This window comes from Lineus longissimus, chromosome 4 (genome assembly GCF_910592395.1).
Source record: "Lineus longissimus chromosome 4, tnLinLong1.2, whole genome shotgun sequence".
Lineage (NCBI taxonomy): Eukaryota > Metazoa > Nemertea > Pilidiophora > Heteronemertea > Lineidae > Lineus > Lineus longissimus.
This window is the reverse complement of record NC_088311.1, coordinates 19,050,351-19,077,670: the sequence shown is the minus strand read 5'-3', so window position 1 is coordinate 19,077,670 and position 27,320 is coordinate 19,050,351. Positions and strand designations below refer to the sequence as shown.

Here is a 27,320-nt window from a genome sequence, read left to right as displayed (position 1 = left end):
GTCTTTTAAATGAACTTTAAAATATTTCACATCTTTCTTCGGGGTCTTGGCTCGCCCTTTAACATGTATGCGTAAAAAGGAAACAATCTCGACTTAAATTTAAACAAGTATCAAAATGTCTCCTGATTCTTTTGCAGGGCATCCATGATGATAAGCCAGGTTGTCTGAGGACTTGGGAGCTGTACGACGGTGGGATCACGTTCGTCGATGATGGTACTAGAGCTATGCTGGTCCTAAACGGCGACAAATCCAGTTGAGCTTTCTGGATGGAGTGGAGCTATTGTGAGCCATGGACTTGTGTTCTGTGTGTGTGTGTTTGGGACTGATTTTGAAGAAAAGAGTGTAGTCAACTTGCTGTACTTGTAGCAGTGTAGAGAAAGTTACGGCAACAAGGCTCACAGTATCATTATGAAATGGCAGCAACAAAGTTATGGGATTATTCAGGGTTTTGTAGTCACTAACAGCAAGTGCAGTGTTGCTGTTTTACAGTTTGTAATGGCTTGCATAATTGGACTAGATATGCATTACGGCAGCTTATGAGGTCAAGGTTGTTTGGTTAAGGTTATTGTCGAGGGGAGCTGTGGTTTGTTACTCCAATTTCTTCTCTTGCGTAGGCAAAATTACTGACACTATGCGGGGTGATTCAACAAAAAATGCACAAAATTTCATCATGGTCATAATTTAAAGGAAAATGTAGGCAGCAGCTAGGCAGGCAAGATAAAGTTACACAAAGTCGCCAGTAGGGGTCTCTTACATCTCCCAGTACGTCGAAATGATTCACGCTTGTACAAGGAATACATATAGTGCTGAATCTGACATGACCCATGGCCCTTACTGTGTATATCAGTCACCTGAAGATGGCCAAATTAGCCCCTCGCTCCTGCCTATAGTCCCCCTTTAATAAGGGTTTTGGTAATAATGTGTTGATCATGTTGATATTTGACCAAAACATGATGTGCATATTTTGAAACACTTGTAATTACATAGGCACAAGTTGATGTTGGGTTCTGATGGCAGATTTGTATTGCGAATTTTAAGGCTTTTTGAGGTAGAATTATATATTTCTGTATGTTGTCTCGAGTTTTTCAAGAGAAATGTAGGTACAGAACTGCATGATTTCTTTCATACCCTTTTTTTCTGGCAATGGTTGATTCCTTTAATATGTTGTAGTTGGATTTTTTATTAGATTTTCCTCAAACATATTTTTCCTTGGTTGAAGCAGTTTTAATAAGTTTTGTTTCTTTTTGGTTTATTTGGTTGTTGCTGGTCCAGAGTTTTAGTTTTGATTTATATTTATAAGCGGAGTATTTCAAGAAAATGCCAGGCCTATGCTAATGAGTGGGAAGAAAATTGATTTGAAAAGTTGGCAATATCAGGACTGAGGAAAAAAATTGGTGTGCAAAGTTTTCAGATTGAAAACAGAATTGTAAAATTATTAGCCCGACGACATGTTCATTGAATGATAATATTCGAGCAGGAGCATACTTGGAGAGAAGGAATGGGGCAGAAACTATCTGGTGATATTCATGTGAAAACTAATTGTGATGACACCAAACCCGACGGGATCACCAACTTAAATTTAAATATTGATAAGTAATTTCTATAATAAACTGGCAAAAGCATCATAGATTCGACTGTGGGCCATCAATAATTCTATGATGGAGAATATCCATCATAGAATTGATGGCAACACATGGTCGTATATACCTTGGACCCATCATAGATTCTGTGATGGAATCAGTTGTAGAATTTTTGACGGGCCATCATAGAATTTATATAAGAATTGGTGAATTATTCTTTAATTCCGTAATTCTGAAGATGGGCGCTCTGATGGGTTTTATATGCTTCGATGTTTACGAACGATTCTATTACGGAAATTTTGCCTCTGTATCATTCTCAGCCGGTTATAAACCGAAGACATTTTTTGGGACGTCCTGTATTCATTGTTGTCCAGATTGTTGACTTTTGCATCAATCATGCCCCGTATGTATTATTATTATTATATTATTACTATTATTATTACTATTAACTATTTTTACTGTAATGATTACAAAAGGACATCCAGGTTAAAGAATTCATGTCATGAAACCATAATCAGTCGGAATAAAAAAATATCTGTCATCTGTTGGCTGAAGATTTTGGATGCTGACAAGTTTGCAGCCTGTGCATACATTTATCGCTACAATGTACAAATTTATAAAATTTGAAGCAAAGTTGACTTTGTTTTTGTTTTAACCAAACTTATAAAAAATTATTAGAAAATTTCAAGACTATGTACCGAAAAGATTTCAAGCATCCCAAATCTATAGCCACATTCATGAAAGCTACAACACTGCCATGCTTGTAATGCTTGATAAATATAAATTTATAAATGTAGATATAAATTTAAATATAAATATTGATTCTAATGATTTTGTGTGAAGTTTACTGGAGCCCCCTGTACACATGAAGGGGACAAGACATCCTGTGTATGAATGTTTGGATATTTCAAGTAAAATTTGTGTGACGTGAAGTAAATTTCATATAAAGTAACTACTAATGTTTATTCCAGGTCTCATAGAAATTTACAGGATTTTCTTCTGAGCAGGAAATGTAACTCTCCAGGTTTTGTGGATATGTAAATTTTAGAAAAACGTAAGTGGTTGACATGAGTACATGTACTCTTGAGAAAAAATGTCAGAGCACCAGGTTTTGCCAAGTGCAATGAACACTAAAATGTTATTGTTAGAGAATAGTTTTGCCAGGCTTTAGATACGACAGTAGGTGAGAAAAGTCTGAACAGCAGAAATGATCTAGCCTGATATATTTTGTGTCCCCTCGAAATTTGAATAAACTTGATGACTAATTCAGTCCTAGAATACTAATTTCCTGGTTTATTTGACATCATTAAAGGTCAGGTGCACTGTATGGTAGGATGACCTTGTCAGGATTAAAATTTTGCGAGGTCAGGATTTACATTTCGATTCAAACTGCCAGAGGTCAGGAATCAATTCTCATGAGGTCACTGTTATTAGTGTTACATACTGTAAACCTGAAAAAGTTTGATTGACTTTTATCTGCGTGTTTACAGATAATTGCAAAAATCTGATTGAAATCTTGCAGCGGTTTTCAAAATACTAGATAAAATGTAGACCAATGTTACAATTTGACGAAACCGTGAAATAAAATGGTGGAGACCGTTTCCGCGGTTTACAGTATTGTGTAGGGATTTTCACTGAGATTGTTGAGTTGCTTCTGGTGATGTCATTGGTATGTTTTGAACATTATGACACTTGATGATGTGTTATACGATGGTGCATGCGTATATATACATGTATTTGCTTTTGAAGCACATTTCGAGGGGTTGCAATGATGTCATTACAGGAAGTCCAATTTGGAGCAGCCGTCAAAATTCTGGATGCAAATTTTTAAAAAGATAGTAAGTTCTTGTATAGCACTTTACACTGTGTAACAGTCTCAAAGTGCTTTACACTTATTTTTAGCTCACCTCTTAGCAGAGGTGAGCTTATCCCATACCGTGGCGTCCGTCGTCCGTCGTCGTCGTCGTCGTCGTCGTCGTCGTCGTCGTCGTCGTCGTCCGTCGTCGTCCGTCGTCCGTTAGCAGGGCACGTTTCGTAACTGTTAGAGCTATTGAGTTGAAACTTGGTACACATGTACCCTTATGTAATGACACCTTGGAGACCAAGTTTCGGTCCGATTCGTTTCATGGTTTGGCCACCAGGGGGCCAAACGTTAAAAGTGAAAATATGCAATATCTCCCTTAATAGTAGTCGGGAAATTTTGAAAAAAATATGGTAGGTACTTCTAGCAAAGGTGCATCATATATCGTCCGGGTTTTTGATTTGACCTCCTTTTCAAGGTCACAGAGGTCAAATGGTGTAAATTGGTCGTTAGGATGTAACGATGGCACGTTTCTAAACTGCAATGACTATTGATACCAAATTTGGTACACATTTACCCCTTAGTCAGGTGATCTCAGGGACTGAAGTTTGGTCCAATATGATTCACCACTTGACCACCAGGGGGCAAAGTCCAAAAACCTTAAAAATGGGATTATTCCTTAACTTCTTGCCCGATTGCCACCAATTTGATATCATGGGTACATCTAACCACCATACAGTATATGTCACACAGGTTTTTAATTTCACCTTCTTGTCAAGGTCACAGAGGTCAAATGGCGTAAATTCGCCGTCAGGCCGTAACTATGGCACGTTTCTTAACTGCAATGACTATTGATCACAAATTAAGTACACATGTACCCCTTGGTCAGGTGATCTCAGGTACCGAAGTTTGGTGCGATCTGATTTGCCGTTTGGCCTCCAGGGAGGGGGCCAAATCCTAAATTCTTCAAAAAACCCATTATTCCTAGTAATGACTTGCCCGATTGGCACTAATTTTATATCATAGGTACATCTAATTCTAACAACCATTCAATGTGTCACCCGGGTCTTCTTTGATTTGACCTACTTTTCAAGGTCACAGAGGTCGAATGTACTGTAAATTGGCCATTTTGGGGAAATTGTAATTGCTTGGACCTACATCAAACCTAACACTACATGACACAATACCATGCTCTTTATCCATCTTTCCTCCACATGAGGTGAGCACAATGGCCCTGGCCATTTCATTTTTATTTTCCGACCTATTCCAGAAACCCTTTTGTAGAAAACAGGCCAGGTGGTCTGAAAATGCCTCATCTTAATATCCTCTGTAAGAAAGTTGCCATGGCTCTTTTTGATATCAATCAAACACTTTATAAAACTGTACTTTGAAAATATTTTTATGTTTAAAAAAGTTTTTCTTTCCTTAAAAATAGCTCTTGTTATCTTTCGTTACTGATTGAGAATTACCATCATCGAATCTATGATGGAAATTAAAGTATTGGGCCCACGCTAGGTCCTATAATGGAATCTTAATTGACCATTATTGAGTTCCTGTTATAAAATCTATAACGGGCAATCACAGATTCTATAACGGCCTATGATAAAAAAGGTGGACAATTTTGACATGTTTGATATAAGTTTCTTCTGAATTTGAATGCAGAATGTTACGACGGGCTGTCTAAATATACTTCATTCAATGACCTCGTTTGCAACCCTGATCAATGGTGCTATACATGTAGATCACGGCAGGACTTGCACATACAACTTACGCAGTTCTTGTTGTTTTCGATACCCTATTTCAGCTTTGTGCCAAAATCTTAACACTGCTGGCTATATTTGACGGTATTAACAGCTAGTCAAAACTCGCTATGTGATATTGTAGGCGATTTACGTCCGTTGTCAACTTAAAAAGTCTCAGAGCATTCTATGTCATCAGCAGGGCTTTAGTGTTGGAGAGATTTAGTATAAAGTCCCCTGTGAATTCAGGCAAAGAAATACATATTCGTGGTTTCTTAAAAACGCCTATTGCCTGGGTCTTGCAATAGAACTGATTATCATCGCCAAACCAAGCTCTGATTGCAATCACCTTGGGCTTGCCTTTTAAAGTATCCGATCTAAAGCCCCACATTAATTTTCATAATCATAAGGTCATCCTGTGATAAGATGGTGAAATAATAACATATGGTGCTCTCTTGCTGTGACATCACCAGAATCCTCCCACGTGAAAGTTGAGTCGAACCAGCGGGGAATCAGTATTTGCAGCGAAAAAGTGAACTTTCTGCAAGCTATTGGTATCCCCAGAATACACACAGGCATGTTGGTGATCCTATTTTTCCTAAATTCCTACTTATTCCTTATTTTTGACCAATTTCTGCTGAAATTCCTAATAAATCCTTATTATCTTGTATTTCCGATGAACTGCGAGGGCAATGGTGTCGTCGATGAAGCACTTGACATGGATTCTGCTGCTAGATCACCTCTGTTGCGTAGACTCGCTGACATAAACATGAACGAAGTCCATCAAAGTGTAGTCTCCTAAAGTTTCAGAAATCTACATTAAGATGGTGGGTGCCTGCGAACCTCGCTCTTTGGTCACTAAATCAAGTTATGCTCAATCCATGTCAAGTTCAAGTTTGACACCCTTCACCCGCCATGTCATAAGTAAAGTGTTTATAAAAAGGTAAGGAAACTCCTAAATTCCATTGCTAGGACGTTATTTAAAATACAACCACTTCCTACTTTCCAAAGTTCCTACTTTTCTCCTTATTTTGAAGCTTAAATTCCTAATAAAATCCTATTTTTGAAAAATGAAATTCCTACTTTTACCCTACTATGGCCCAGAGGATGGCCAACATGCCTGAACACACTTACCATAAATGTGATAAACAAGTTACACCAATATGCATCTATTCTTACTCAAGTTAATACAGCTATTTCACTGCCAAACTGCCCCATAGGGGGCGACACTTGTGATGGTAATAGTATTGTACGCTATATTTCTAATGAACTATTTTACTCTGATCATGTAACAATGATATCACATCCAGCGCCATCTGGATACGTGCTAGACAACTTACATACATGTATGCTCAGGGTTAGAACTAAGGTGGGCACACACAGAGGTACGCATAAATTCCATAACATTGTGTCGCAGACGTGTTTAAAATCCTTCATTTATAACAGAAAAACAAACGATTTGTTAGTTGGCATTAGTATTATGTGTCTTATTGGTCTTTAATACGGTACAATGCCATAAACGATGATTTGATGATCTGCCTTTGGTGAAGCCAAGGGTTAGGTTGGTGACTTTCGGAGACGTCTCATTTATCATGTTTATTGCAACCAGGTTGTGGGACACATGACCACTCCATTTAAAGACCCACCCTGCCCTATAAATGGTGGAGATGAATTGTTCACCATGCCATTTCCTGCTTGAGCACCACTGTGCGTCATGCAATGCATTACTGTGCTATGTGCACAAGAAAGCTACCTGGATGAGTCATTGCGAACCAACTGGTTCAAATTCCTCCTCTTTAAGGCAAATCATGAGTGCATGAGTCTTTGTGAGGCATCTTAAAACCTACATGTAGCTCCCTATGACATCTAATCATTATAAGGTGTCGTTTATCACTATTGTGGAGTCCGTCCACCTAAATACCCTTATTTTGACTGATTGATTTAACAAAACGCTTGTTTTTCTTAAATAAAGGATGTATAAACGTCGGCGACAGATCTCGCAAGCATTTACCTCTGTGTGCTTCTTGTATAAGAACAGTCAGGTCTTGCGAATAATAATTGTTTTCACAAAATGCCAATCAAGAGTTGATCATCTTCAAGAATGCTCAAAGTATTAAGTCATGACATGTCATCTACATTTAGATTAATGTTGGGGTTTGTTCAGAGACACTCCATTCCGAGTGGAAATTAGAAATAGATGTTGCTGGACATCTAGTGAAGTATGAACTAAAGTGCTGCCCCCTTTCTCTGGGGAAAGAAAATCTGGAGGAGTCTGGTCCTGTGTGAGTGTCCTTTGGTTGTGCTTTCGTCTTGAGGACGAAAGTTGTATTCGGTGGGAGATATTCGGTGATATGAATAAAGACCAAATGCTTCTACTTCAATTTTGTACTGAAAGGCCTAGTGTAAATGTATGTGGAGTTTTAGATAAAAGCATTTGCTAGGCTTTATTCATATCTTCCATTGTCCTTGCTCGTTTAGAAACAGATGTCTTTGGGTAGGAGTCCCAACTTGGAGGAGACTGTCCTTATATGAGTGTCATCCCCGAATATGTAGGAAGTGACAGAAGAGTTTCTGGATCACTCCTCAGGACGGCATTGTTTAAATTTATATTCAGTGTGTCTTAAAATAAAGTCAGAAAATCTAAATTCAGTATATGGTGGGAATTAGTGCTGAGTCAGCACTGATGTTGAGTCTAGAGTTTCTGCCAAGGGTGCTACATTTGTAAGTGTACACAGTCACTAAGAACTGCTTGTAAAAATATTTTTTGATCCATCCCCAAATGTATAATTCAAGAAAACCCTAGGGTATATATAAGCGCTGATTCGGCAATAATGCCCCATCTGGTTTGAACTGAAGACATTGTTTATAATGTTGTTGATTTCCCAGTTAATTCCAAACCTACTTGAGATTCTTGTTGACTGTTAAAATTCTACATGTTCACTGCCGACAAATGTATATTTTTAACTAAAAACAAGAAATAGTTTGTTGTAGCATGTACATGTAATGTGTGTGCAGTGAACTAGAGATCTTGTCTATTCCCGCAAACAAGCGATTTTTATTGCTGCATGACTGCATGTGACAAAAGTCTGTCGTTTGCGATATTCATCGCAGCCTGCAGTTTTTTACCTGATTATGATCAATTGTTTTATCACTCATTGCAGCAGTTACTCATTGCAGCGATAATTGTCGTGGGTTGCAGCTACAACAGGAGCAGTCGTTTTATCGCTCATCAAAGCAATTGCTTAAGCGACAATTGTTGCAGGTTGAAGCAACAAATATCACTCGTTTGCAGGGCGCTTGAAGTTACATGTTTGTTGTGACTTGATATGTCCATCGCACATGATGAAATATTTTCATCCATTGAAAAATGCTCTGGGCTCATGATTCGAAAACATAGGCCAACATAAAAAGTTTGTAAGATCATGTTGTCACCTCAGAAAAACAGGATCAAAACTTACATTTTGGTGAAAATTGAGTGCAACATGGCATTTGGTTAGTTTTATAGTAGTGTTTTATCGGATGACTTTGATGAGATATTAAAATCTGCAATGACCAAAGAGGCGACAGAATTTCGTAGTCTTAGCTTCATGATTTGGTACACGTGTTAAGTGCCATTCCACTTTTTCTCAAAATGATCAGATAAGCTGTAATTTTTGGGTGATGATGTGTAGAAAATTTCATAAAGAATTTGATGGTGTGGGGCGGGTATTATGTACATGTAACTGTGGGTCTGTGGCTGAATTTTGTGTGTAGGTTGGCCTTTATGTCAAGTAGACTTACGTATAAAGGCCACACCAGTTAAATACCTTGGGTTAAGGAATTGAACCCGAGGCGGAGGACCTTGGTTGAGTTACCAAGACACTCTCGGGTGGAGCTAAAATTTCGTCCAAACCCTCGCCGAACTCAACCAAGGTCCGAAGCCGAGGGTTCAATTTCTATTCTAAAATACCTCAAACTTAAAAAGATAGGCCACGAAAATAACTTGAATATGTGCGAATTTGGCAAATTCCATCCATCGCCGGCCCGGCCGGAGCGCCGGTAGCGCCATTGTTTACATTACATTACGGCAACGTTACAGAAAATGAGACATGTACATTTTGTACAGCGCGCATAGGAAGTCCGCATCGGCTCGCTCAAGTGATGCTAAAATCCGCGCAAATGGGCTATTTGGAGCGTTTTTCTCGGCAAATATGTGTAGTGCTCATTGAAAAACTTAGGGTGGTTGATGCTTCCTTGACTGATTTGTGTTTGAAGCAGTGTTTTGAGCGCCTCAAACTTCTGAAGTGAGGTGAAATTCCATTGACGTGACGTGTGCATGGTTTCCACATTTTAGTGCAACCCGAGGGAACTTTGGTAGAGCATCTTGGTTGCGTGTCCAAAACACTCCGCTCTCAGAACGAGGCTTATGCATTTTCCATTTAAAAGTTGACTTTACGGTACCAAGGTATTTTAGAATAGTAGGCCTGCGGACTATAAGCCTATCCCAAATCTTGAAAAATTTTCATTTTGCTGCTGTTTCATTTGTCACATTATAAAATGATATCTCCACAAAACGTCTGTGGTGTACCAACCAGACACATAGGTCTTGATACAATGTAATAGAAATTTGATTGTGTCATCAAACTTCTAGAGTGCTGACAAAGTGTCGTTCACAATATGTTGCGTGTTTTATAGTCTTCAGAGGTCTTATCATTGTTTCCTTCCTCAGAAAAAGACATATTTGCCTCCTTGCCCGCTATCCAAGGTATCTCATTGGTGTGGCCTAATTGTAACAGATACTGTTTGGTCTTTGAAGACAATTTAAGACTTTTGTGACATGACATGGTAGTTTCCTTGGAGAGATATTTATTAGAATAACGTACAAACTATTTCTCAGGGTCTGTAGTAATTTAAAGCTTTTAGGACCCGCACAACACCAGGAGTATGGTCAGCAATGGCAGCAGTCCGATAGAGGCAGCCAGTTGAATTCAGGGCGTCATCAAAAGACAGTCGACATGCTTTATTTTATAATACAGAAATCTTTCTAAACAAATGACTGCTGCAACCTCAACATCTATCATGAACATCCAATTCTATCAAAAGGCTGTTTTAAAAATCAGTTCCACTTCCAAGAGTTCGCTAAAAAAGCGACATGTTGTGCGTATGCTAGGTGCACACGCTGCGAGTTTTGTTGCAGGGCACCTGTAATTGCAGAAGCTGCAATTTTTGTTGCTGGATGAAAAGTAAGATTGTTGCTTTATAACATTGGTTGGTTCTAAGCTGCAATTTTCGTTGCGCTATGAATGTTGCAGCTGCAGTACTGTCCTGCAACAAAAATTGCAGTGTGGTGCATAAAATAGCCGCAAGGTATATTTTTTATCCAAATTTCAAAGCTTGTCTCACTCGGCATTTTCATCTCTAGCAATAGCTCTGCACTTGGAGGTGTTTTCTCCAAATGGAGTGTTCCTCAGGATGAGTGTTTTAGCTGCCACTGTGGTTAAGTGTATTGTACACGCCGGTCACCGATCCAAAGGTTGACCGCGCTCAACGTTGCCTAACTTCCACTCTGGGGCCAACGTGCCAACCACGTGAAAACTGCGCTGGTTCACCAGACATAAAATTCTGGGCTCTCCTCGGATCGAACCCAGGCCCTATTTTGTGGTACCCAGCAGTGTTAACCACTGGGCTATTAGGCTCCTCGTCACTCTGTGTTTAGGTGCCCTCTTGGCGCTGTATTTCGCTGCCTGAAGCAAACATGAGACTGCAACGATGAGTTAGTTTTGTAGACTTCTATCTATCTATTTAAGTTTTATTTTCAACTCCCTATAGGGCCTACTGGTACTTTGGTTTTAGTCAAGCTTGCTGTCTTAGTATTTGATGTCACCATGTCACGTAGTGTACAAAATTCGCCAAAGAGTTAAAGCAGGCAACTTTTTTATCGCAAATAGTTCTTTACTCTCTTGCTGCCAAATTGACAATGGGCGATCACATTTTCATTAAAATATTTCCCAAACGGTGAGAATATTAACTATTCTTGCACAACAGCTCTAGATTGCTGCATTTTGAGCCAAAACTTCTATTTGCCAGGTCAGACTCAATGTAACTACTTTCATTATTTAAAACTGCATATTTCAGCAACCGAATACTGGTCCTTTGCGAGATAAATTGTGTCAAAAGTGATGTTATGTGATGCACAAAGATCTTTGTATGTCTTTATCATTGTGAATCGAATTTGTATTCATTATAATGTATGTAGGGCTCCCTTTTATGTACATTTTGCACCTCAGTGCTTTTGGGGGAATTATGACCCTTTGCTACATTTTGTATGACTTTGATTTTCCTGTTTTTTGTATGAGAAAATGTAAAGCAGGTAATCATGTGTATTCTGGTAACCGTGGTGCCCAATTGAATGAATGAACTAGATTAATACGTGTCACGAACAAAACACCACCTGGTGTGAAGTCCTGAACCTAAATGTCACCGACATAAAAATGCACAAAAATATCTTTATAAATGTCTTTCCAAATAAAAAACATTTTGCACAAATGGGATTTTAGATGCCTTGAGCGATTGTTGGTTAGTTTATGTATTCGTTTTATTTGCTTGCACAATATTTTGTTAGACTTTGAAAAAATAGCAGGATTTTTGTCAGATTATTTCTTCCCCATCTTCGAAAGGGTGAGGTTTAATGAAAACTTACATATAATGTATTTTAAATGATTACATGTACATGTAATGTAATTTTGATGATTACATGTAATGTAATTTCAATGTAGATTATATACTTGTATGCCAGTGTTGAGGCTGCTCATGAAATAAACTCAGTTGTCACTGGGTGTACAACATGTAATGCAGCGGTCAATGTGAACCCCCCTCCCCCACGTAACGTCAATTTTTGTCGTCATCATCTTGACATATCAAGCCATTTTGCTTGATAGATATTTAATCCCTTGCGTAACGAGGAGTCATGTTGTGGACGTGTTTGCAAGAGGATGAGTCATGGTGACGCCCCTGGCGATTTTATTTCAAGTCCTTGGTGAATTAGTGTCTATCCTGGCCTTAGAAAAAGTGTCAGTACTTGAATAGGGGAGGGGTACAGGGTCTGTATTGACTGCTGCATATGAATTGAGATGCTTATATTTTGGGTGAATTCATTAGTATACAAAGCAAAAAGTTCAGAATTTTTTGGAGGTTTTTTGGTGTCTTCTGGCAAAGATCTCTGCAAATTGGGGATTTCTGGACCCCATTTAATACAACAATTTATATTGTGATTAAAAATAAACTACTGTTATGTTTATAATTTGCTGTAAAGTTTTGTACATAGGTATAGAGGAGTATTGTAATAATGAATGTTAGAGGAATTGGAATTCAAGTTGTACATCTATGTACTCTTATGGTGATTTTGTAATAAAAATGCTGTGGAGTTGTAAATTTTTCTGTTTCTTTGTCTTTAAATGAGGATAAATTGTACCAATGTTCAGCCAATTTATAGGCTTGGTATAGCGCTTGGTACTCAATTCACATTTGATTTGACTCACAAGCGCTTTGCCATATTATACCCCCCCCCCCCAGCTTCTGGCCTGTTTATTCCTGTTCAAGCTCAACTCCCTGGAGAGTATACAGTCTAGCTGCCCCTCAGTGCTAGGACTCGGCAGTCATCGCTATTTCTGCCAGCAAAGGAACCGTTCACTCTTGGGTTGAGAGTAGGAAGATGGGTTAAGTGCCTTGCTCAAGGACATCTAGACAAAACAGCAGCGATCCCTCGGAGTACTAGTGTCAAGCCCATCACCTCTTGATTATGAGCCCAGTGCTCAAACCACTATGCCACTGACCCGTTTTGGCAAATCATGACCAAGTTATCGATCAATGATGTTTGAAGTAGCAACATACGTTTTCTTCAACGTGTCGGACGACAGCCTACATGTAATGGGAATAGTAACAGCCGTCATGACGCCTAATCGGGGATAGTTTATCGTAGGGAGGGATACAGACGCACAACGCTGATAGATCGGCATCGGCCTACAGGATAATCCATCCCTCCAACAATGCTACCAGCTATTGTCCCCTTTGAGGACAATAAGGATGTTCCAAAAACCACAAGCAGTGATTCCAGCCATTTCTGTCTCAAGATGCTGCTCCAAGGCTCACACTCACTGGTTACCTGCAGGATCTTTGCTTGTGCAGTTCCATTTTCTGTATTTGATCATGACCTAAGAAATGATCTTTGACTTACTTATTGAGCATTCTGATAGGTTGTGCTGGCTGTTTGCTTGTGCAGTTCCCTTTTCTGTGTTTGATTATTACCTTATGACCTCCATACAGACAATAAACCATTGGCTTTTGGGGTGTTGTGATAGGCTGTACTTGCTGTTTGCTTGTGCAGTTCCCTTTTCTGTGTTTGATTATTACCTTGTGACGCGCCATTAGGCTGGTTTCTCTAAGACCATACAGAGACCATTGGCTTATAGGGCATTCTGATAGGCTGTACCGATGTAACAGTAACAAATGCCCCCTTGGAAAAAATGTCCGGCCCTATTGTATTCTGCAATATGGTTGTATAGAGATCCTGATTGTCAATAGCTCAGAGATTGAAGCGCATGATAGAATCCTTTGTTTCCTGGGCATTCTATCCTAGGACATTTTAAACTTCTACACCGGCCATATACTTGTGGAGTTTTTCCCTGTGCTGTGTTTGCTTATGACCTTGTGACAGGCTATACAGAAAATGAACCTTTGGCTTGATATTAGGCATTCTGATAGGCAGTACCAGGTGACTTTTTCCTCTTGTGCAAGGCACATCACAGCATAATATCCCTTGGCTGGCTTATTGGGAGTTATATTCAAGATGATACTCCATGAGACTCAGCCTATCAACAGGCTGTCTGCTGATGTAGTTCCCTGTTCTGTCTTTGCTTTATGACCTGGTGACGCGCCACACAGATAATTAACCTTGAAGACAATGGATCAACACAATGCCACTAATTCACAAGTGAACAGACTGTGGACACGCAGCCTTTCGAGGTGTATCCTTAGACTGTTTGCTTGAGCAGTTCCCTGTTCCCTGTTCTGTGTCTGGCTTACATGTGCGTATGACCTTGTGACGCCCCATACAGACAAACAACCTTTGTTTGGCTTATTGGGCGTTTCCATAAGCTGTTCCAGAGGAACTTTTCCTCTTGTGCATGGCACATCAGAACACGTGTCTCTTATTTTTGTTATTGGGAGTGATTTCCATCTATTTCTTGGTCAGGTTGCGTCATTTAGGATGATGCTCCAGAAGTATGAAACTGTAAAATGTATGCTCACCTAATCTTTGGATCTTGTAAGGGGAACAATCAATGGGCCACCAACTCAGAATTATGCCCTTTGTCCTCGTTGTAGTTTGACCGCTTGAGCAGGCGAAAACCATGGGAGTGCTTGCCCTTTGTCCTCGTTGTGGTTTGACCGCTTGAGCAGGCGAAAACCATGGGAGTGCTTGCCCTTTGTCCTCGTTGTGGTTTGACCGCTTGAGCAGGCGAAAACCATGGGAGTGCTTGCCCTTTGTCCTCGTTGTAGTTTGACCGCTTGAGCAGACGAAAACCATGGGAGTGCTTGCCCTTTGTCCTCGTTGTGGTTTGACCGCTTGAGCAGACGAAAACCATGGGAGTGCTTGCCCTTTGTCCTCGTTGTGGTTTGACCGCTTGAGCAGGCGAAAACCATGGGAGTGCTTGCCCTTTGTCCTCGTTGTGGTTTGACCGCTTGAGCAGGCAAAAACCATGGGAGTGCTTGCCCTTTGTCCTCGTTGTGGTTTGACCGCTTGAGCAGGCAAAAACCATGGGAGTGCTTGCCCTTTGTCCTCGTTGTGGTTTGACCGCTTGAGCAGGCAAAAACCATGGGAGTGCTTGCCCTTTGTCCTCGTTGTGGTTTGACCGCTTGAGCAGGCAAAAACCATGGGAGTGCTTGCCCTTTGTCCTCGTTGTGGTTTGACCGCTTGAGCAGGCAAAAACCATGGGAGTGCTTGCCCTTTTTCCTCGTTGTGGTTTGACCGCTTGAGCAGGCGAAAACCATGGGAGTGCTTGCCCTTTGTCCTCGTTGTAGTTTGACCGCTTGAGCAGACGAAAACCATGGGAGTGCTTGCCCTTTGTCCTCGTTGTGGTTTGACCGCTTGAGCAGGCGAAAACCATGGGAGTGCTTGCCCTTTGTCCTCGTTGTGGTTTGACCGCTTGAGCAGGCGAAAACCATGGGAGTGCTTGCCCTTTGTCCTCGTTGTGGTTTGACCGCTTGAGCAGGCAAAAACGATGGAGTACTTTAATAGGGACAAAATGCCACAAAACCAAAACGATGAAATCTCTCCTCTCTCCAGATCTCTTCTCCAAAAAAACGAAACAGATGTATCCTTGACTTCATCAGTTTACTTCAGAAACTACAGAGGGACCTTCTTTAGTGGACACCTCTCTTGGACACCCTCTCAAATTAGACTGAATTGGTATTTCCATCAAATTCGACCTCTGCAGTTAAGACACCTCTCAACTGTGGACAACATTTATAGAGGTTCCACTGTAAAGCGAAATGAAGATGAAACGACTGCTCATAATTTACCACCCCCCAAATGAAACCACTTCACCTATTCTCGCTTCAAGGTATCTGAGATGGTCCCTTAATAATATCTAGTGTGAATGTTGGCTGTCCGGGAGGGAGCATATAAGAACATAATGCTATGATTGAAACACAAAAAACAATATGTCTCATCGAAATGCATACCTTTATTTTTTAACACATTCTTTATACAGTAGTAAAAATTTCATTTCACTGGGCTGTACCTATTTAATGAAAATAAATAGCTCTACGGTATATTTTTGTACTACACTTGATACAAAAATGACCAAAGCGAAGTACTTGTCCTCAAAATCCCTCACGCCTTCTTTCCCGCAAGACTACCGGCGAAGACGTAAGAATAATGCATGTCGGCAATCCTTTGCATCGTAAGGGTAATATTTTTCATAAAAGTCCAAAATAAACTCCTCCGGTTTGAAGCCAAACTTTTGATACAGCATCATGGCTGGGTTTGTCGCAGACACGTGGAGTGTCACATCCTTCCCCATGCAAGTCTGAAAATAAATTTGAAGATAAACATATAGCAAAGGTTACACCCCTGGTCAAATTCAAATGGTCCTGTTGAAGTTGCACTCGAAAACAGTGCTTTTTAGGGTCAGAGGACAAATTTTCGACACTGGCTAAAATCAAAAAGCTCAGTTTTAAAGATAACTGACAATTTGACCTTTTGTAATGATAGTCCCCAAACAACCTTTGATAATTCATTTAAGCACTGGATGAGGATTTAACATTAGTTTAATTAAATAAAAATCTTCTTAATTCAGTATGAGCTACATGTATAGGGGCAAATATTTCAGAAGTTTCTACATGTGGATTACGACAAATGCACATAGTAACGGTTTATGTTTGTTATAGACCTAAAGCCCCTATTTATTAGTGAATAATAATACATATTTGTAATGGCGTACTTTACAGACTGCAAATGCCAGAAATATCAACGGAAACTGCTTAAAGGGTAACTCGTGTCAAATTTCACCATATAATGTTTTAGCTGTTTTTGACAAATGACTACGTCACTTTCTAATAAATCGGTAAGGTTTTCGAATCGAAATGCACATTTTCTAGAAATTGATGGTTTAATCCCGCCAGGACGGCTCGCTTCGATGCCGTTTTCGTTGATGACGTCACAACATGAACATTTTCACGGTCGCTGTGGTTTACATTCAGCGATTTTATAATAAATCTAATCAAAAATGGAAAATTTGAGCTTCACATTTGTGATCAACAATTAAAAACGGACGTATTTCCGCAAAGTTGTAAATCTCATCATAGTATCACTTTAAAAGATAATATGATGTGCACAAGTTTTATTAGGAAAAGTTACCTGAATAAGATGGTAGACCATAAACTTGGCTATCCCGGCAAACCTCCACTCGGGATGAGTAAAGAGAAATGAGATGTACGCCTCATTATATTTAACGTCCGGCACCATGAAGGCAAAGCCGATCACCACTTTTCTGAAGGAACAAAAACAAATTTTTTAAAGTTCAGGTCAATGTACATGATTTGTGTAGGAGCTGATTATCAATATTCATACATGTAGCTCTAAGCAGATATGATCATATTACTCCTGTACTGAACGAACTCAACTGACTTTGTGTTCACAATACGATAGAGTAAAAGGTTCTTTCTCTCAACCACGATTCTAGCGACTTTTTTCATTCATTGGGCCATCTGCCAACACTCAAATGACACAGCATGTCCAGACTTGTATCAGAAGGAAGGTCCTTTATTAGCAGCACTATATTGTTCCTGACACCTGGAGCAACTCTAGAAATAACCATAAGTCTCATTCGCAAAGCAAAACCCCTGAAAATTACCCTGGACCCGTCCAAATTTGCACATTTAAATACGCCGGAGAAGACAGTGGAAATGTGACAGCCAGCAAAATAAAGTTGGTCTTCATGTATCCTACTCAAAAGCTGTCCATACGACATGCCAAAACATGCAGCGTCAAAGGGAAATCGATATTCGACTACACCCATCCCAGACCAGATGAAAAAAGAGGGCCATTTTCAGGAATTCTCCAGTAACTAAAGGGTTAATAGCTCTGCCCCATACAGGCTAAGTTAAATCCGTGCCAACGGTTTAAAATTCTCGTACGGTTTATGAAGAATAATTTACCTGTAGAGCACCACACAACTGAAATCAGGATATTGTAGACACTCTGATACTGAAACAAGAACGTGGACAGACTGATTAACGGTAATGACAATGATGACCTCAATCTGGACAAGAGGGAAACTCCAAATATCAATGACGTTAGAAGTTCTTAGGCGATATTAGACATGACCAATCCAGGGCAATGGATTCAAACGTGTTCAATGAATTAACCAGCCGGCTGTACTTACATTCTATACCCGGCCAAAAGAACTCCCTGCAGAGTACATTCACGGATGGAATGTGTTCTGGTCTCACGTAGCAGTAGTCTATTGGAGGCATGGGCGGTGGTTTCCAGTGCGGGTCATTCCGATGAGGATATGTTCTAATCTCTTCCAAAAGTCTCATCTTCAGAGGCCTACTTTCGTAGTCTCTCCGAATAAACGGTTTGAGCATTCTGAAAAAAATTGATTGAAATTTTGACGTCTGCTTCCTTTGTATGTCGGCCATTTTGAGTGTGTTGCATGCCTACCGGTATCTATTCATGCGATTTGTAAACATTTCTAAGAATATTGAAATTTCACAATATTATTGTGGCGTATTATTTAAAAATTTCGTTCAGTTATTAAGATCACAAATATCTTTTTGCAATTCTTAATATTGCAAAACACAGTCATTTTTTTCGAAAATAAAACCGCCTTAAAAACTTCAGCGGCTTTCCGGTCCGTTTACCTTGCTGTGTAGGGACTGCATATACTTTGTAACTGGTCATCATTGAAGCCAACCAGTCTGTTATGAAAGGTGACCTTCTGTGATGAAGCTGTCCGGATGGTCGGTAGGGCACACTGGAATCGATCAAGGACACGGATGTCTGTGGCTGGCTGCGTTGACGGGACGTTATAGACGTTCCAGCGGTTTATGGCATCCTGAAAGAAAGAGGATGAGGTCTCAAGGAGGGCGTTATAACGCTGAACAGTAAACCGCCACATCAACATGATGAAAATAGACAAGCAGGAGACACCTATGTTGGTGCACACAACAGCAGTACAGGTACACAACAGAAGAGTGTCTACAGGAAAGAAGGATGTTTGGAAGGCTATGGGGGGGGGGGTCAGGTTATGTAGGCAGTGCCAAGTGCTCATACGCACTGTGACGTCTCTTTTTGTTTACCTGTAGACGCGTGCAGATTTAAAGGGAAATGACTTCGGTAATATCAAATATGGGAGGATTTTCAAGAGCAGTTACGCTCAAAATTGCAACTTTCATTATTGGAAAATCTCAATTTCGATTTTAAAATTTGGAACGAACAAACCACGATTTTAAATTGAATGCTTAGCTAAGGATCCCTACCTGCATCATATTAGCTTTCGCTTTCTTCTCATCCAATCCAATGATGTGTTGTACATGGGCATCAAGGTCAAACAGCGGAAGTCCTCTCTCTCGTTTTATCTGGAAATGGCGCATCACAATAAAAGTTCATACAGCAATTTAGGCCTCATGAAGAAAAAGTCTAGTTCATCATCCGTGCCTGCATCACTTTTCCATCAGCATCAAGTTGTGTTTTTTTCTTCGGAAATTCCAAATTTAATCATCAAATTCACACCTGATACAGATTAGACTAGATTGCATCTCAAAATGGGCAACTTGGGAATCTAGCTGGAGGTATTTCTCATGACACCATGAGAAATAATGATAATGACTTTTACACACCGTTATGTAAAGGTAACATTTAGAGAGGAAAAATCTGAAACCAGACAGATGAAGAAACTCACGACCATTGGATCGGAGCAGACACAAATTCCGGACTTCGTTACTAATCGATGCCCCACGGTCGTATGGCTTACCTGTCTCACCATGAGTTTCCTCCTCAGCCGATTGAGTTCAGGTCTGGAGAAGACAACATCGCCGATGGAGTTCAGCTTTTTCAACAGCTGTTTCTCTTCATAAAGACTCAATGGAACACATCTGAAAAACAATTTTAACCCAGGGATTATTTAGAAATTTTGTACGTTTAAAAAAATGATAATCTCAATCATGACAGAAAAGATACCACAAAAAGTGGTTTTGTTGACAGATTTTTATTTCTTTTTGGAACCATTCCGTGTAAAATGAGATTTAAAGGCAATATTTTCTGTCCACGAGTGCTTCCAATAGCAAGTTATGAAAGCAATTGGAATAACAATTTACTCTGTTTAAGAATCAATAAATTTCTACTCAAAACACCTTCATTTTCATGAGCCTAAAATTTTGCATCAGTGGGTCAGATCTCAAAAACTAACGGTACCAAAATTACTCATTTTTGATCATATCACAGTGGCCACACATGTATGATTGAAAAATGATATGTTAGTAAAAAGGGCATTAGCCATTTTGCTAGAATTTAGGGCCACGAAAATAAATGTGTTTACAATAAATCTTACTCAGGTTTAAACTTCTCCAAAGTCTTATCATTCTCTTCCTCGTCATATTTTCTCTTCCGACTGACATCACTTCTTTCGCCCTCAGCATCGGAGAGGTCCGCAACTGACGGTGACTGATCGTCGCTCATAATGCTATCGAATTCTGTTGGGAAATGGCTATCCTCGTTGACAGCTGATGGAGCGATGTCTGAAATGTTCGCTGGTGAGATGTTTTCGTGATTATAAGGCCGAGAGTGATCTGGAAGAACAATGATTAGGATTGGCAAATTTGGGGAAAGAAAGAACTGGTTTATACGTATCTAAAACCTTTTAACAAGAGAATGGTCTGTCTCCCAATGCCGGCATAGACCAAAAGACCCCTGGGTTTTCGGGACGGACAACAATATTTCAGCCAAAAAATTCCATCAGGATCACTCAAAACGACTGTCAGGATTTAGAAACATTGAGTTGCAAGTTCAGTTTGGTGTTGGTGTGTTGAAATAACGTACCTCCAGGGCTTGGAAAGATTCCATCGATATCAGGGTTGCTAGATATGCTAATGGGTGAGGCCATGAACGTGATGGAACAGGGGTCAACTTACCACCAAGGCTTGCCAAGATGTCATCGATATCAGGGTTGCTCGACATGTTAATGGGTGAGGCCGTGGGCGTGATGGAACAGGGGTCAACTTCAATATCACTGTCGCTCTCCATGTCCTTGTCCCCTGCCAGCAGCAACATGGGGACACGCTCTGCAAAATGTCAAATCATAATCATGTTAAATCATGAATTACTGTCCAAAGTTGGGTATGTTTTAATAGCGAGTGGCTAGGTCTATCTTAATAGTCAGACCAAGCAGCATCACGATTGACACCAGTTTCCTTCAATGTAGAAGGGAAATCCTTTTGTCCCACATAGCTGCAATTATTATTGCAGGTATCTGCGATTTAAATCATTCATTTGCATAGCCCGTAAGGGTGTGTTTTCAATCGATTGCCGGTTCTTATTGGTCTCTTATGATCACACCGCCAGTGGTCATACCAGTGTTCCTCCCAAAGTCATTTGTCAGGGCGGCCCACCCGGCCACCTTGGCAGCTTACCACCCTACCTTAGAAGCCGCCACACTCTAGATTTTGTAAAGGATTTCTACAGTACCACCCCACCTTAAATTGCTGGCCACCCTACCTTGTAGCCCACACTGGCAAAACTTCTTGAATATCAAGGGTACCATCCTACCTTGTGAAAACCCTGTGGAGAACTCTGCATACCTGTTGGAATGAGATCCTGCTCCGAAAACATCACTTCCTTTTTCACAGGGCCTATGAAATCAAAATCATAGCTATCTCCCTCTGATTTTACAGATGAATCCACTTGAGGTGGCTCCGCAGTGTCTGGACTGCTCAATACTGGTGACTTTGGTTCCGTCTTGATACATGTAGGAGTATTCTGGGGGAAGACCATGGGGAGCAGTGGCTCCGCTGGTGGGGAAGATCCTGCAGCTTCAGCGGCTTTCTTCTTCCTGATATCTTTTGCTTCCTGAAAAGTTAACAAATGTATTAAAATCCTACACCATTTCATGTTAATTCCATCTTTTTGTGCCTCCAGTTAATAATTCAATCAAGAATATCTTTTTTCTATCTGTTGTGTCAATGTGAAAAACACAAAAATAAACGACACGCAAGGATTTCTGGGTCTGAAGACAGCAATGCCATTTCTTGTGAAATCGACTATGAAACTGGCAGAAATTGAAAATACATTACCATCGTAGTCGAGCGATTGGCTTTTATTTCAATTGCCGCTTGTATCGATGTCTTGTTCCTTCGAGTCCGCAGACCCTCAACTTTTGGCGTGGGCGATTCAACAAGCTTGGGCGTTCTGACTGGCCGTGTCGATTTCGGTTTGATTTCTGTCTCGATCGGAGGGGGCTTTACCTCCGCAGCACTCCACCAACCGGATTCTTTCAGCTCCTGTGCACCGGAGCGGAAGTACTGTGGACAACCGGATGATAAGGTACCTGCTACGGTACCATGCCATGTGGTCGTTTTTTTCCTGAAATTTTTTTAATTAAAAATAAGTCAATCAAGGACTGGTGAAAGGATGTGATAATTTACAGAATTCCTAGCTTCAAGTGGTCCTATCTAAGCCTTCTGGTTGTGCATTTGTCCTCACGAGACTGATTTGGGGTAAACAGTGGTGTTGTCGCCAGTCATAGTTTCTTGCTCAGAAAACCCGCCAACGGCCAAACACGTTACCTTGTCATCCCAAAGAGAGCTGTCCAATGTTTGTCAATGAAGGCGCAGATGTGCTCCTTCCAACGGAAGTAACCCCTCTTTCCTGATCCACCCAGATGCAGGTTATACAGGGCTAAACTAACAACCTGTAACCTGAAAAAACACCAAGAATTAATCATTCCAGGCAACTAGACTGACCGGACTAAAACTCTCGCACCCCAGACTTAAACTCTGGCATCCCAGGTTGAGCATACATGTAGGCCGCAAACAAGACTCCTCGACTTCCTCCTGTCCTGGGCAGGTTTCTCAACTGGGGTCCTCCTTTCATTTGTTAAGATGCCTCCATCTTCCAGAACAATTGTTACAGTTTGGTGACATGACAGGGGTGTTGACCCATTGCAGCAAACCACAACCTGGAGGACCAGGAGTCTGTTTGTCGTCTGACAGCTGCCTTTAGCCAGTCTGGCTTGGTTGAACCTGCCAGGAGTTTTCACTCCCGCAACCATTGCTGTTACAGTAGAACCTCTCTATTAAGGACACCCTGGGACTGAGAAGTGTTGTCCTTTATGGAGAGGTGTCCTGATTGGAGAGGTCAAATTGAATGTAAATAACCAATCTGTGACCAAAACTAGTGTCCCTGATAGAGAGGGTGTCCTTAATAGACAGGTGTCCGCTAAGGGGGGTTCCACTGTACATACACAAGCTGATACACCACATTGTAAAATTGGAAGCTTGAGCGATACATGTACCTGCGGAGCAAAGCAAAGAGACAAGTACCGACCAAAGTTTGAACACCAGACACTTTCTTTACTCTAAAAATACCCACCACGACAGTTTCATCCTCTTGATTTCCTCTCCACCTGTGGGACTGCAGACTGAGCACAAGAACTCGAAGAATGCATCCCCTTCCAGGCTACTGGGTTTACCTGTCTGCAGGCAACCTGAAACACACAAAAATGACATATGATTGGGAACTTTTAATTGTCTTTCCCAGAATAAGAATTTTAAATTTTAGCATGTTTTATACACACTTAAGAAGTTGGCCCGAAAGTGGCGACGGTACGTTTAGAAAATGGGAGACTGCTAAAATGGGGTATCTGCAAACTGGCAAAGTGAGGATGCAATCATTCCCAGCTCCACATTTTAGCAGTCTCCCATTGTCTGAACCGAACCGTTGCCACTTCCGGGCCAACTTCTTAAGTGTCGTATTAAAATTTCAGTCATCTTCAGACAAAACTTCAACAGGATCTCAGCACAAAAGCTCTGGGATTCTGTGGTGGCACTCTCTATGACAGTGGGTGGACTCTCTTACCAAAAACAGACTGTCTGCTGTCTGGTGTGCATCCCAAAGATTCTGAACGCTGAAGAGTCCCGGAACTTCACTTACCAAGATGAAATAACTTCTTGCACTTTGTACATTCGAGCATTATTGCTTCTTTGACTTGACTGCAGCAGTAGCAGAAAGTTGTTGGCGACATCTTGAAAGTTTTGCTCTTCTCCTAGCTGTTTGGTAAATAGATTCACAACGTCTGCCACCTGGAAAATTAATTGGCATAATGAAAAATTTATGAAGCATTGGAACTTTTAATAAAACCCTAAAGATGGCACCAGAGTGTTGACTACTAACTCGGGCATCGGCATGCACTTTTCAAGCCAGTCAACGTACGGACATGATCAAGGCCCATACAAACATTTTTTGTTGTTTTTAAGGCAGGAGGCCTAGTTCTGCGGTCGTGTTTAGTTTAGGCAATATGCTAGAGGGTAGCCTACTGTAAAATATAAAGCTGTGCTTGGCAAAATGCTTTTGTCTTCAGATTAGCCTGCAGAGGGCAGGAAAAAAGTTGGGAAATTTTATCAAAACATTGCAGAACAGTGTTCCAGCAGAGAGAAATTTGGCCTCATGTAATTTACTAGGTAAGAGAACAAATAGAGAGTGCTAAATACTCAGTTAAGCGTGAACTAACACCACTTTGAACGCTTTATTAGACTAAATTTAACTTTTTCCTTTTTCTTTCTTCCATTGAAAATCGTCGTGATCATGTAAACTCCAGCTGTCCCTCCCAAGACACCGCCGATCTCCAGTCTCCACTCGCCGCGTCAGTCAGGGTGTGCTTGTTTGGCGCCGTCTGTCGTTGACATAGAGATGATGGTTCCCGCGCAATCAATAGAAAGCATAAATTGTCTTTTCCCCTTTAACGGGTGAGACGGGTCGCAGCCAAGGAAGAGAGTCTCTTTCAAATTCCCGGATACAACCGAAATCACTGAGTGAGGACAAACTCACCCAAAATGTCCTAAGACTGATAGTACATACACGACTACCATCAGCCTGAACGACCAACACTCGGCACTAACGATCGAGCATATGTGCGAGGAGGGGAGGATACGACTGACTTGATTTTTGAGGATGTACTAATATTCGCTGAGAACACATGGAGAAGAAAGTTAGAAGTTAAAATAGAACCTCCATGGAGGCAACCGTCTCTCGGACAAGAATAAGGGCGTGGACATATGCGACAAGAATAAGGGCGTGGAAATCGGCTTCTGAAGTTGACTTTAGCTACCCTGCTGTGCCAATGTGATATGTTTTTAAGGCTGGATAAAGATTCGTCATTTTAAGTCGTCTAGCTCCAGAGGACAGTCGACCAGCTTACACAATAAATCGAGAAAGTACCAGATGAGTTCGAAGTGGGTTGTCCCTGACCCCGATCCCTGACGCCACCAGGGCTGTATTTAATTTGTTAGTCCTTGGAGGGGGCAATAGGCTCTCGAAGAGGGGAGGGGCACCACTTTTCGTCCAAGACCCTTAATGTCCGAATCGGAGCTCCGGGGGGAGGTAAAAACACCACTTTTCGTCCGAAAAAGGTCCAAATTGTCATGAAAAACTTTTTTAAAAGTCAGATATCTTTGGGGCAGTTGCCCGCTGCTCATTATACTATGATCATAATGTTGATAAACCAAAAATAAGGCTGTATGGGTAGGAATTATCACAATTATTTTTTATTTTAATCATTTGGGGGCCTCTTTTACAGACTATGGGGACGGTACAGCCATGGCCACACCCACTCATTGTAGAACCTATGGCATCGCCCCTGTGGATCTTGGAACGCAATGAAGAGCGTTGGTCATGACGTTCCACGGCACGGCACACTTCAGGTCAGCTGAACAACAGTCGCTGTCTGTGGAACATCTGCCCTTAACTGCGACGCATCGTTTGGTGACGGTTCTGGAAAGAAAGATGTGATGTACCTTCACTTCATTATGTATTTCCACTACCGTACTGTAAAGTGGTCAGGGGCCGCTGCGGCTGACAATTGCAAATCATACGGCCAGAGTATAGCCTATACTTTCCTTTTGGTAGCACTTCTCATGTATGTACTGTATGTACACGTGTGTGTAACTTTTGGGTCGATTTATTGGGCATGTTCAATTTGAGTAGTTGACATTGAATATTGAATTATTCATCAAGATTGAAAGTCTGGAAGGAAATAAATACCTTTGTAGACTCGAAGTGTCCCTTTAAAATAACGATTAACAAGAGGCTCAAGTACCAGGCGCTCAGCTGAAGTTCACGACAACGCTACTGAGGAACAAAAGGCCTAGTTTATTGTGCGCAGCTTATGCAGTTGGTTTGTGACAATATAGAAACAGCGTTGTCAGCGTAAATGATGGCGTAGTTCATCCCAAGATTCAGGGCTTCCGAAAACTCCTACAAATTTTATATTGAAAAGCCTGCTGTACGAGGATGTTATTGCCGTACTCATATCTAACGATTTCATGTTCTTACCTGGCATCCAGAGCCACTGAGGAGAAAAAGAATAACAATAAAAAGTCATTACTTCATATTACATGTATAACGAAATATAGTTACTAGTGCGGTGGTAAAAGTTGTCCCAGGCTTAAGTGTCCTAGAGATAAAGGATTCTACACCGCGCTTTCAACTACTGATGAAGGTCTTGGGTCTCTTTAAAACGACACCTTAATCCGTCACAGGTAAAGGATTTTTCACAGGAAAGAAACTATTACAGAAAGCACGCGATCGTGTCGGCCTCTGGTTGTGACATTGTCCTCTAAAGACACATATACAATGTATTTGGGATAAATGGGAAGCATGAAAACCACGCACACTGGTACGGACACATATCTACACTCCGGAGGTAGTGGACCCACATTCCCCTGTCGCCCAGTACATGAGAAGATACGAGTATCTGGATGACGAAATGGACTGCCCCGTGAGTCTAGTACCATCTCGATTGGGAAAAGATTGCAGGCTGATCACGATGAGGCGATGGACAATTCTTGATTATGTACTTCCAATTCCAACAGGTTTCCCTGGGTTGCCGTCAGGATGGGTTGCTGGTACTCACCACACAGAAGGCACGCAATAGTCAGGACAAAAAAGCACTTCATCTTGGAATAGTCAGCCGCAGGAAGTGAATTGACGCTTTCTAGTCGAAATGCCACTTATGAAAGGTCGACACAGTTTTTTATAAAATGGGACGGGAATTTACATGTGGATCAACATCCGTATCAGAAAACATGATTTGAATGACATTAATTACAATCATTTTATTTGTTCACGACTTTATTCTGTTATCATATTGTGAGCCCCCACAGCTTCTCACTGCGGCGATTACACAGAAACAACATGTCCATACAGTCATGTCTACACATCTTTGAACATCCGTTTTAGCAAAACAAAGGACCATGCGAGAGCCGACACCCAAATATCCCGAAATCTCGCAAGGGAGGCGCGTGGTTTTACCAGGCTCTGTTTTGGCAACATCTAACCCTGCTTTCTGTTTTTCATGCCCCCCCCTCCCATCCCACAGCCATGTACCACAACGCTGTCTTATTTTCCTTTATCACTGTAGGTGACGAGGAGATGATACCCCTGCTCGC

At 41.0% G+C, this 27,320-nt stretch overlaps 2 protein-coding genes and 1 long non-coding RNA gene across 8 annotated transcripts in view; 1 reads left to right on the top strand and 2 right to left on the bottom strand.

Annotated features, from left to right (window-relative positions):
• The window catches only part of LOC135486510 (histone-lysine N-methyltransferase, H3 lysine-79 specific-like), a 32,590-nt gene extending 28,615 nt beyond the window's left edge, over positions 1-3,975 (top strand). For all 6 annotated transcript variants that reach the window (XM_064769343.1, XM_064769341.1, XM_064769340.1 and 3 more), the window contains one exon: positions 138-3,975. In XM_064769343.1, the coding sequence (XP_064625413.1) occupies positions 138-148 (11 nt within the window). In that variant the 3' untranslated portion in view covers positions 149-3,975. The remainder of the gene's footprint in view (positions 1-137) is intronic.
• An 11,860-nt stretch (positions 3,976-15,835) lies between these two features.
• On the bottom strand, positions 15,836-24,454 carry LOC135486350 (cysteine-rich protein 2-binding protein-like). Its single transcript, XM_064769072.1, has 15 exons — positions 24,366-24,454; positions 23,809-23,957; positions 23,248-23,362; positions 22,443-22,574; positions 21,951-22,239; positions 21,459-21,726; positions 20,793-20,942; positions 20,213-20,450; positions 19,637-19,757; positions 19,143-19,241; positions 18,525-18,718; positions 18,044-18,249; positions 17,817-17,865; positions 17,017-17,149; positions 15,836-16,186 (listed from the first exon to the last, which is right to left on the bottom strand). The coding sequence occupies exons 2-15, from the start codon at positions 23,897-23,899 to the stop codon at positions 16,013-16,015; spliced, it is 2,259 nt and encodes a 752-aa protein (XP_064625142.1). The 5' UTR covers positions 23,900-23,957; positions 24,366-24,454; the 3' UTR covers positions 15,836-16,012.
• A 938-nt stretch (positions 24,455-25,392) lies between these two features.
• LOC135486990 (uncharacterized) lies at positions 25,393-26,876 on the bottom strand. The gene is made up of 3 exons (XR_010446761.1): positions 26,786-26,876; positions 26,206-26,221; positions 25,393-25,644 (listed from the first exon to the last, which is right to left on the bottom strand). It is a non-coding gene; the product is annotated as an uncharacterized LOC135486990 (long non-coding RNA).
• Positions 26,877-27,320: the final 444 nt, after the last annotated feature.